At 45.7% G+C, this 12,500-nt stretch overlaps 1 protein-coding gene and 1 non-coding gene across 3 annotated transcripts in view; one reads left to right on the top strand and one right to left on the bottom strand.

Moving 5' to 3' along the window:
• The window catches only part of nup188 (nucleoporin 188), a 22,029-nt gene extending 14,375 nt beyond the window's left edge, over positions 1–7,654 (top strand). For both annotated transcript variants that reach the window (XM_027029997.3, XM_027029998.3), the window contains exons 35-43: positions 1–15; positions 148–300; positions 388–525; positions 724–798; positions 949–1,158; positions 4,765–4,896; positions 5,145–5,197; positions 5,289–5,418; positions 5,566–7,654. The exon at positions 1–15 is cut by the window's left edge and continues 78 nt beyond it. In XM_027029997.3, the coding sequence (XP_026885798.1) occupies positions 1–15; positions 148–300; positions 388–525; positions 724–798; positions 949–1,158; positions 4,765–4,896; positions 5,145–5,197; positions 5,289–5,418; positions 5,566–5,745 (1,086 nt within the window). In that variant the 3' untranslated portion in view covers positions 5,746–7,654. The remainder of the gene's footprint in view (positions 16–147; positions 301–387; positions 526–723; positions 799–948; positions 1,159–4,764; positions 4,897–5,144; positions 5,198–5,288; positions 5,419–5,565) is intronic.
• Positions 7,655–9,591: 1,937 nt separating this feature from the next.
• Positions 9,592–9,698, bottom strand: LOC113569043 (U6 spliceosomal RNA). Its single transcript, XR_003409686.1, has one exon. It is a non-coding gene; the product is annotated as a U6 spliceosomal RNA (small nuclear RNA).
• Positions 9,699–12,500: the final 2,802 nt, after the last annotated feature.

Genomic DNA, 12,500 nt, shown 5'->3' on the forward strand with positions numbered 1-12,500 from the left:
AACGGAGCCCCGCAGGTACGCACTGACTACTCCCCCTCCACTTCTGCACATGTTCAGAAGAGCGCAGAGCACTCCTGCTCCCAGTGCCTGTCTGCATTCCTTGTTTGCTGTCTCTCTCGGTCTCTGACTGATCACCTACCCCCCCAGGCGTTCTCCCGTAAGCCCCTGGACGCCCCCTGCTGGTCAGGGGTGTATCGCCTCTGTCTGTCTCTGATGGAGAGCCTGCTCAAGACGCTACGCTACAACTTCATCAGTGAGGCTCTGGACTTTGTGGGGGTCCACCAGGAGCGCATTCTGCAGGTAGAGTGTGTGTGTTTAGCATATCTGTATGTGAATAATCAATTAATTGTAATATCTTGGTGAATAATGTGTGTGTGTGTTTTCCAGTGTCTGAGTGCAGTGCGGACCGTACAGTCTCTGGCGTGTCTAGATGAGGCGGATCACACTGTGGGCTTCCTGCTACAGCTCTCCAGCTTCTGTAGAGAGTGGCAGTTTCACCTACCCCAGCTACTGAGAGATGTGCAGGTATAAAGACACACACACTTGCACACAAACACACACCAGCTCCAACAGGTGTGCGCACACGTGCTCTAAAACATGCTCTCATACATGCCCACACAGACACGAGCACTCACTTATGCACACTGGTACCAGTATACAGGTGTGTGCGCGCACCGGTGTTTGTTGTGCAGTCCTTTAAAAGGTGGTTTCTTGTTTGCACAGGTGAACCTGTGTTACCTGTGCCAGACGTGTACATACCTCCTTCACAGCAAGAAAATGCTCCACCACTACCTCCAGGTGAGTGTATGTGTATATATAAAATCTCTCGCGCACACACACAGCTGTGTTCTAAACAACTGGTTGTGTTTTGCGGTGTTGGGTCATGAGGAGTGAAATAAAAGAGGTGAGGTTGGTTTTGTGTTGTAACTGATTTTGGTTTCCTTTCAGGCCAAGAACGGGGAGGCACTACCTCAGGGGCCCCGCCCACAGCGTGTTGTCCCGCACACCTCCAAAGAGCAGCCATTGGTTGGTGAGCGAGAGGAGGCGGAGTCTAAGGCCCTGCAAGCAGTGCAGTGCAGCCTGCTGAAGATTCTGAGCAAAACTCTGGCGACCTTACAGCACTTTACACCAGACTGCTGTCAGATACTGCTGGACCAGGTACACACACACACACACACACACACACACACACACACACGTGACCTTACAGCACTTTACACCAGACTGCTGTCAGATACTGCTGGACCAGGTACACACACACACACACACACACACACACACACACACACGTGATCTTACAGCACTTTACACCAGACTGCTGTCAGATACTGCAGGACCAGGTACACACACACACACACACACACACACACACACACACACACACACACACACACGTGACCTTACAGCACTTTACACCAGACTGCTGTCAGATACTGCTGGACCAGGTACACACACACACACACATGTGATCTTACAGCACTTTACACCAGACTGCTGTCAGATACTGCAGGACCAGGTACACACACACACACACACACACACACACACACACGTGACCTTACAGCACTTTACACCAGACTGCTGTCAGATACTGCTGGACCAGGTACACACACACACACACACACACACACACACACACACACACACACACACGTGACCTTACAGCACTTTACACCAGACTGCTGTCAGATACTGCTGGACCAGGTACACACACACACACACGTGACCTTACAGCACTTTACACCAGACTGCTGTCAGATACTGCTGGACCAGGTACACACACACACACACACACACACACACGTGACCTTACAGCACTTTACACCAGACTGCTGTCAGATACTGCTGGACCAGGTGTACACACACACACACACACACACACGTGACCTTACAGCACTTTACACCAGACTGCTGTCAGATACTGCTGGACCAGGTGTACACACACACACACACACACACACATGACCTTACAGCACTTTACACCAGACTGCTGTCAGATACTGCTGGACCAGGTGTACACACACACACACACACACACACACACACACACGTGACCTTACAGCACTTTACACCAGACTGCTGTCAGATACTGCTGGACCAGGTGTACACACACACACACACACACACACACACACATGACCTTATAGCACTTTACACCAGACTGCTGTCAGATACTGCTGGACCAGGTGTACACACACACACACACACACACACACGTGACCTTACAGCACTTTACACCAGACTGCTGTCAGATACTGCTGGACCAGGTACACACACACACACACACACACACACACACGTGACCTTACAGCACTTTACACCAGACTGCTGTCAGATACTGCTGGACCAGGTACACACACACACACACACGTGACCTTACAGCACTTTACACCAGACTGCTGTCAGATACTGCTGGACCAGGTACACACACACACACACGTGACCTTACAGCACTTTACACCAGACTGCTGTCAGATACTGCTGGACCAGGTACACACACACACACACACACACACACACACACACACACACGTGACCTTACAGCACTTTACACCAGACTGCTGTCAGATACTGCTGGACCAGGTACACACACACACACACACACACACACACACACACACACACACACACACACGTGACCTTACAGCACTTTACACCAGACTGCTGTCAGATACTGCTGGACCAGGTACACACACACACACACACACACACACACACACACACACACACACACACACACACACACGTGACCTTACAGCACTTTACACCAGACTGCTGTCAGATACTGCTGGACCAGGTACACACACACACACACGAGACCTTACAGCACTTTACACCAGACTGCTGTCAGATACTGCTGGACCAGGTACACACACACACACACACACACACACACACACACACACACACACGTGACCTTACAGCACTTTACACCAGACTGCTGTCAGATACTGCTGGACCAGGTACACACACACACACACGTGACCTTACAGCACTTTACACCAGACTGCTGTCAGATACTGCTGGACCAGGTACACACACACACACACACACACACACACACACACACGTGACCTTACAACACTTTACACCAGACTGCTGTCAGATACTGCTGGACCAGGTACACACACACACACACACACACACACGTGACCTTACAGCACTTTACACCAGACTGCTGTCAGATACTGCTGGACCAGGTACACACACACACACACACACACACACACACACACACACACGTGACCTTACAGCACTTTACACCAGACTGCTGTCAGATACTGCTGGACCAGGTACACACACACACACACACACACACACACACACACGTGACCTTACAGCACTTTACACCAGACTGCTGTCAGATACTGCTGGACCAGGTACACACACACACACACACACACACACACACACACACACACACACACACACACGTGACCTTACAGCACTTTACACCAGACTGCTGTCAGATACTGCTGGACCAGGTACACACACACACACACGTGACCTTACAGCACTTTACACCAGACTGCTGTCAGATACTGCTGGACCAGGTACACACACACACACACACACACACACACACACGTGACCTTACAACACTTTACACCAGACTGCTGTCAGATACTGCTGGACCAGGTACACACACACACACACACACGTGACCTTACAGCACTTTACACCAGACTGCTGTCAGATACTGCTGGACCAGGTACACACACACACACACACACACACACGTGACCTTACAGCACTTTACACCAGACTGCTGTCAGATACTGCTGGACCAGGTACACACACACACACACACACACACACACACACACACACACACACACACACACACGTGACCTTACAGCACTTTACACCAGACTGCTGTCAGATACTGCTGGACCAGGTACACACACACACACACACACACACACACACACACACACACACACACACACACACACGTGACCTTACAGCACTTTACACCAGACTGCTGTCAGATACTGCTGGACCAGGTACACACACACACACACACACACACACACACACCCACACACACGTGACCTTACAGCACTTTACACCAGACTGCTGTCAGATACTGCTGGACCAGGTACACACACACACACACACACACACACACACACACACACACGTGACCTTACAGCACTTTACACCAGACTGCTGTCAGATACTGCTGGACCAGGTACACACACACACACACACACACACACGTGACCTTACAGCACTTTACACCAGACTGCTGTCAGATACTGCTGGACCAGGTACACACACACACACACACACACACACACGTGACCTTACAGCACTTTACACCAGACTGCTGTCAGATACTGCTGGACCAGGTACACACACACACACACACACACACACACGTGACCTTACAGCACTTTACACCAGACTGCTGTCAGATACTGCTGGACCAGGTACACACACACACACACACACACACACACGTGACCTTACAGCACTTTACACCAGACTGCTGTCAGATACTGCTGGACCAGGTACACACACACACACACGTGACCTTACAGCACTTTACACCAGACTGCTGTCAGATACTGCTGGACCAGGTACACACACACACACACGTGACCTTACAGCACTTTACACCAGACTGCTGTCAGATACTGCTGGACCAGGTACACACACACACACACGTGACCTTACAGCACTTAAAACAAATTAAAACAACTTCCCAAAAATGTGTTTAGTACTCTAGAAATATGATTTAATTGTGTGTGTTTTTAGTCCATGGACCTTGCTGAGTACAGGACCCTGTTCGTGCTGAGTTTCACAACGCCTGCCTTTGACTCGGACGTTGCCCCGTCATTCGGAACCCTGCTGGCCACCATCAATGTGGCTCTGAGCATGCTGGGCGAGGTAGAGTCTTCAGCACAGGCCACTGGAACACAGTGTTTCTTATACAGAACAGACGTCTGTGTGCACTGGAATGGACTTTTACAGTCTGGTTAAGGTTAAAGGTTTACAATCTATTCCTCATGGTATTCTGATATTTTAGAGTTCATGTGAGCTTTATAATTTGTCTGTGGTTCATGTTTAGTTTAGCATTGAAGGGTTATAGTTTGCTGTGTTGTCTAAGGGTCTGAATCTCTCGTCCATCCTGTCAGATCGAGAAGAAGAAGGAGCTGGTGGTTTCATCTGAGGAGACACAAGCGCTGAAGTGAGGAGAAAACGCGTTTACGCTGCTCATGCCATCGCTGATTTTTAGTTTAAAACAACCCTTCCCTTTACGTGTCTCTGGTCTGTTGCAGGTCCCTGCTGATGTTCTCGATGGAGAACTGTTTCTACGTGCTGATCTCTCAGGCCATGCGCTGTCTGAAGGACCCGGCCGTTCTGCCACGCGACAAGCAGCGTGTCAAGCAGGAGCTCAGCTCGGAGCTGGTGGGTCTCGCCATACCTGCGCGGACCCGCGCACACACTTCTTTGTGCTGTTATCATCAGACGGTGGGGCACTGAGGAGACATTTTACGTTAATCGTCCCATTCACTTCTGCCGTGTTCTCTTCTCCACCGCCCCTTTGTTTTCCAGAGCACGCTGCTGTCATCGCTGTCCAGGTTTTTCCGCCGTGGGTCGCCCTCCTCGCCCGCCGGCGGTCTGCTTCCCTCCCCCCAGACCAAGCCCACCCCTCTGGGGTCAAAGCTTACGCAGGAGGGCCAGGAGCCCTTCATCCAGCTGGTGCAGGCCTTCGTGCGGCATGTCCAGCGCTAGGGTCACGCGCTACAGACCATGGCTCAAACCGCAACCCAGCCTGTGTGCGGCCGGTACTTGCGGAGGTCCTGAAATTGGAAGTGAAGAATGACTTTCCGAACCCTTACCTTTTGACGCGGGTCGGGACGGACCCGTGTGTTCACTGTGACCTCACTCCGTGGCCCCTGTGACCTTACCTGTGTTGGGTCAATGAGGGGACCTTCCTCTGTTTGACAAGGGAACTGTTGTGGTCGTTGTGTTACTCTTCTTTTCTAATGATGTTTCCTCATAGTACCAAAGCGCAGGTGACGTGGTCACTTTATACCGTACAAAACGCGCTACTGATGGCAGATCCGTTTATATTGTAATAAAAGCTGGTTTGTTTGTTTTTTGGGGTTTATTTATGTGTAGATATATGGGGAAAGATTTGTCTCTTAAGTGTCTGTGTACACATGCCTATCAGCTAAACGGTAGTATTGGGCCCTTGGGGGTGGGGTGTAGGAATATGTAAATAGTCATGTTTGTAACATTAGCTGTTAGATTAGGCTTTTCTTTCCCCGTTTTGTACTCTACAGTGCATGTGCAGTCTTAATGTGTAACATTTACTGCGCCAGCCTCGATTCCTCTGCTGGTAAACCAGCAGGACTCCCCCTTGGTGTAACGGGCTGAGCTGAGTTACGGGCTGATCAGGGAGGAACCGAGGACGTTTGCCTTCCTGAAGTCCACTGACAAAATTTGGGATGGCAGAAGCGTCGGTTCGTCTTACATGGCCACATTTAAAATTAACACTTGGAATGTCGGCAAAGAGTGTAATCGAAGAGTTCACAGTGACCTGCGTCCGTATAGAAAGTGGGAGCCTGTTGAGACGGGGTGTGAGATGCCCGGGAGCATCAGTGTGAAGTCAGACATTTTGATTGGACTGAAAGGCCCTTTTTGGTTGACGGAGATTCTCTCGCTACGCCACAAGACTGCCCCACGGAGAGAGGGTTGGGAGACGTTCCTGTTTGGGCTCATGCATCTTCCTGAAATTCTGTTTCATGCAATACCCAGCTGCTGGGAACCTTCTGTCAACCAGAAATTGCACCATGTTTATGTATGTTGGGCCCTAATTGGCAGAGTTGTTGAGAGAAAAACTAAAATTGTTGTAATCGCTTCAGTTTGGAAGCAGAGAAATTTAGGAAATGACTTGAGGTGCTAGAGTCTCTGCTAGCTGAACTGTTGCAGCTGAGGCCTAGTTTTATAGGCTGTGGTGGGGAGGCCATAACTGCGGACCCTGCCTGTCCTGTGTGCAGGACGTCACTGCTGGTCCTACAAAAGGTTTAGCTAGCCAGACTTGACTCAACTTGTTCTTGCCAAGGTTTTTGGCACATGTTGATTGAAAGGGATTGTTGTTGGTTGCAGTAGTGAAATTCGGACCCACTGGTGTAACCAGTCAAAGCCCTGAGAGAAGGGGAAGTGTGTGTGTGTGTGTGTGTGTGTGTGTGTGTGTGTGTGTGTGTGTGTGTGTGTGTGTGTGTGTGTGTGTGTGTGTGTGTGTGTGTGTGTGAAGTCTTTGAGGGGGAATGCTACAGTAGCAATGAATGAATGCAAACAAGGGACATTTAACAAACTCATCCTCACGTTGCCTTTTCTTTAAGGTTTTGTTTATTTTGAATATTAGCTTTTTTTGGTTGGAGGCATTTCTGTAATAAGTCTTGTGGAAACTCCCTGGCTAATTATATTGGTATGTTTTGTGTTGCTTGATGGTTGATCTGTTTTACTGTGTGTGCATTTATGACTAAACAAGGATCTGTTTTCTTTCTATATTTTTTTTTCTACGTTACCCAGTTACTGTTTCATTAGAGTGCCAATATTTTAGCAGCTGAAGCAAAAATGTATTTTTGTCACTGTGATTTGTTTATACAGTAAAAAAAAATTATAAGAGGTTATACATCCTATTCTTTTTTATTATTAGTTTTGACTGAACATGCGACAGCTTCCCTGGATTTGAAATCGCCGCAGCACACCTCCAGCAGCCTGCGGGTTTTCCGCAAGGGGGCGCTAGTAAGTTGATCCGTAACGTAGCGAGTGGAGTTATTGTGCGTCCTAAACCGATACAACAGGCGACAGAAATGTTTTAAATGAATGTGCAGTTAGTAAGATTCACCCTCTGCGTACAGAACCTTTCTCATTTGAACACACTGTAATAATCCTTCCAGTCTACTCTCAGACGTCTCTAATACAGTTCTCTTGCCTTTCACTTTTTTTTTCGTTATTTGTGGGTTTTTAGATATTATCAAAGTATTCAGAATGTCTTTCCATGTGGTTTGCGCCGCACCTAACGTGTTTGAGAGATCCATGCGCGATTTATATTGGTGTAATTGATTCATAACGCGTAGTTAAGAGCAGGTATCAGGGAAGTTAAATATACTAGATTTTTTTACATTACATTTTTAATACTGCACACCACATCCCTATTTATCGGCTTCCGAGCTTTTCGTTTGAGTTTCTGAACGCACAGAATGAGCTGAACCGCTGTAGCTAAACAAATAGAAGCATTTCGTACATCAGCAGCAGAGAAACGGTGTGTGTGTGTGCTTGCCACAGTTAAACTCCCTTATTTTTAAACGACGAATTTAACAAATGAAGCATTTCTTATACTATCAAGACCAGAGAAATTGTGTGTGTGTGTGTGTGCGTGTGCGTGTGGTCTCACACTTAAAAGCCTTTATTTTTAGACAGGTTAGTTGGCGACAAATAGATCTTAGGTATCGGCCCAAACAAAAAATTTAATTAATGTTCTACTTCTTTTATGCCCACTAGATGGCGCCAAACAGTTACTCAAAATTAACAATTGATCTTCAGTTAAGAGATTTTCCAAGAGAAAAACTCAGTGAAACCTGCAGAAATATGAAACAAACGTTCAACAATAGTATTTAAAACACAGTTAAGAGTTAAAGAAGATGGTTTGAATACTAAGGGCCAGAATTCTCTAATGTCAAGGAAGTCTAAACGTTATGGAAGCTTGTAGTGCCCCCCCCGCCTTAAACTAATTTACACATAACCTCCATTTAAACTCATCTAAATTCTAATACCCCTCCACTACACTGTTACATTCTAATACCTCTGTACCTTCAGGCCTGTATATGACTAACATCTTCAACTTTAAAGTTTAAACCACCAAATATGTATATTTTCAGAATATTAAATAAGAAATGTATTATTATTTAAAATTTTAGAATCGTAAGCCATATGCAGAAGGTGCAGTGGCTGTTTGGCAAAAACAGCAATCAGTCATTTATAAAAACAAACAAAAAACTTCATAACTTCATGCATTGTGTGGTTATGAGATTGAAATACTCTGGAAAAATAGGTTCAGAGATTTCAGATTTTGGTTGATTCTTGATAATTTTTCCTAAGTTATTAGAGCCCCTTTTATTTAAATTATGATCAGAGAAGTTCAAGGAAAAATCTTACACTAATGTTTCATTTACATAGTGGACTGACCAAAATGGTGTCCAGATGTTGTTTCTTCACTGTGACACTTGAGCTTTGAGGTTCATGCCGTTAACAAAGTTTAAAGTTTATGACACCAATTAGCATCTATCAAACTTCTGAAATTACTGCCCTGAAAATATATCTGGAAGAAAATATGCATGAAATACAGCCTTTTCACCTAATTCTATTAATTTTAATGCGATATATGTATATTTTGAGAATTTTTTTCCTATATATTGCTTTTTTTTTAGTTTCATTTTATTTTTTTGTTATTTATACCTTAGATTATATGCAATTTACAGTTCTTTGTTATTAAGAATTATTTGTGGCTCTCGGAGCCTTCTATGGGAGTTCTGACGGCTCTATTGGCCCCGGGGGTCCCACAGGGGCCAAAATATTGGACGCTTCACGATTTTGCGTGTCATCCTTGCGCAGGGGCCATGCTAATCTTCTCTGTATCGTTCCAATTTTAGTATATGTGCTGCCGTAGCAAGCACGAACAAAACCTATGAAGGGCCACTATAAGTCCTGGGACCTTGTACTGTGTGTCCTGTCCATGGTTTGGAGAAAAAAATGAAGATTTGCCTTAAGAAGACCTCAAACTAGGTGAGAAAAATTAGCATGTCCATAGAAGCAAGAAATATAATGATTCACATTCATAAAATTAAGTATTTTTAACCATTAGTTGTTTATTTCCTCCTGCCTTAGCCAGCCGAGGTGTATTGTGGGAAATATACAGAGCAGGCGGCGTACTGGTGGTTTGGATTGGCTCCTTGTGAGATGACGCAAACAGCTCCTTTGTCATTCTTGACATACCATCCCCCCGCTGTGTGGCATACTAGTTCCTCCCCCACACGGCTAACTGCCGCTGCACAGCAGAATACCAGAGAACAAAGCGCAGAGCCTTGAAAAGCCTCCTCTGAAGACTCAAAGACTCAAAACATGATACAGGATATAAGCAGTGAGCATTCTGAGCAGAGAAGCTAAAAAAGGTCAAACGGAATACGTTAGCGCCCATCTCAGATCTTGCGTTTCTGGCCAGGGGGGTGTTGTGCCCCTGTCTACCTCTAGGGGGCATGAGAGAGCCTGCAATCCTTTAACACAAAGTCACTACAGAACATTACAAAAATGGGGAAAAAAGAATTTACGACAAGTGGATTACGACAAAAAAACCTCAAAGTTAAAATGCCTTCGGAAATGTTTCGCTACTTATGGTACTCGTCATGTCTGACTGGTTGTATGAGTACTTTGTGCTTGTTTTTAAATGTTTTGTCAAAGTGTCACGTGATCAGGGAGCATGAGGGAGGAGGTCATTCACCCGTTATGTGGACGGGGCCCCCATCATTCCGATGTGAAACTGACCAGTCAAATCCCTAAAAAGTATTTACTGAATAACAATTGCTTTTAAAACTTCTAAAACTCTGTGTTTTTCAATTTCATTAAAAAAATTATACCAAACAAAACGTACAGACATTAAGCCAAATTATTGTCATGAATCACTTGCATGTGTTAAAAAGCCTTGAAAAGCCTCCTCTAAAGACTCAAAGACTCAAAACATGGTACAGGATATAAGCAGTGAGCATTCTGAGCAGAGAAGCTAAAAAAGGTCAAATGGAATACGTTAGCGCCCATCTCAGATCTTGTGTTTCTGGCCAGGGGGGTGTTGTGCCCCTGTCACGCACGCACGCACACACACACACACACACACACACACAGAGACAGACACACACACACACAGAGACAGACACACACACAGACAGACACAGACAGACACACACACAGACAGACACAGACAGACACACACACAGACAGAGAGACAGACAGACTCTAAACCATTCTGAGCAGAGAAGCTAAAAAAGGTCAAATGGAATACGTTAGCGCCCATCTCAGATCTCAGATCTTGTGTTTCTGGTCAGGGGGGTCCTTGTGAGATGTTGTAATGTTTGTCAAGGGCAGGTTAATTTTAATTAATGAGTATAAATGTGCTTCTTAGAGTCTAATTTACACCAGATGCCATTTCAGTGTGAATACGCTCGTGTCTTTTTAACAAAGCCACGTGGAGCACCTCAGTTTATGCTCGCGCAGACACGTGTGCTGTGTGTCTATTTTCACCACTTGTCTCATGGTACAAACATCGTTATTCTTGTGACGTCATGCACCGTAGGCCCATACTCAAAACTTATCCCTATATAGTTTTGCTAGATATACAAGCTAGCTAGATAATTGGGCTAACTGGGCTAGCTAATCAGCAAGAATTCATGTACCCAATCTAGTACTAAGGGTTAACAATTAGCAAAATGGAGAAAAACGCTATAATAATAATATAACTAAGCTTAATTTATACAGCGCCTTTCACAGACTCAAGTTCGCATTACAATGACAAAGATGGATAAAAAAGACATTAGCTGACACAATCAACACATTGACAAATACAAATATACCTGTCATCTGTGAGACTTTAAAGCACATATATTCTTTAGCAAAAAAGCATTCGTGAGAACTTGCATTGCAACCTAGCAAAAAGGAGAAAAAAAACACATCCCTAGGCACACACACTCACCGAGTGCATCTCCCAAAGTTAGATATATATAAACATTCATATATGTCTACGAAGTGTGGGCCCACCTCTATGTCCTCTGGTTGGGGAAAGAAACAGGAAAATGGCAATATAAAGCAATATCATGATTAAACTCTGGCCAGCAGTGTATTCTTTGTCCCACGTTGCAGGCCAGAAGTGTTGCTTGGGTGCGTAGAGGCCAGAAAAAACTAAAATAGCTGCTTCACTCCTTATGGAGCAACACTGACATTTTGCTATAACTCATTCAGTGCCGCTTGCAGAGGAGTGGGGATTCCAGGTCAAGGGTGCACAGGGTGCTTAAGTGTGTACAAAGGAAAGGTGAATGTCTCTGGGATCTCCGACCTCGGTCCAGATATTCGCATCTCTTTCATCATTCCCTACACGACTTAGCTAGCCATTATGCCACCTGTTCCAGACAACGCCACCTACACATCTAGCCTACGCAGTGACCTCTCTGAGCACTGATTAGCTCATATGCACCCTCAGACTGAGACACTCGCTGAACGTGACACTCCGTGCTGGAGTTTTCTTCAGCTCTCTGGTGTCCTCAGCAGTGGGTGAACAAGACTCTCACACTCTCTCTCTCTCTCTCTCTCTCTCTCTCTGACCATCCAAATCCACTCTACAGTTCAGTTCTCTATATACCATTTAAACAAGTCATGCAGTTGTTTTGATGGTAATTAAATTTTCTATGACAAAATCTGAACTTATACTGGAATAA

This window comes from Electrophorus electricus, chromosome 21 (assembly GCF_041902795.1).
Source record: "Electrophorus electricus isolate QZ-2024a chromosome 21, ASM4190279v1, whole genome shotgun sequence".
Lineage (NCBI taxonomy): Eukaryota > Metazoa > Chordata > Actinopteri > Gymnotiformes > Gymnotidae > Electrophorus > Electrophorus electricus.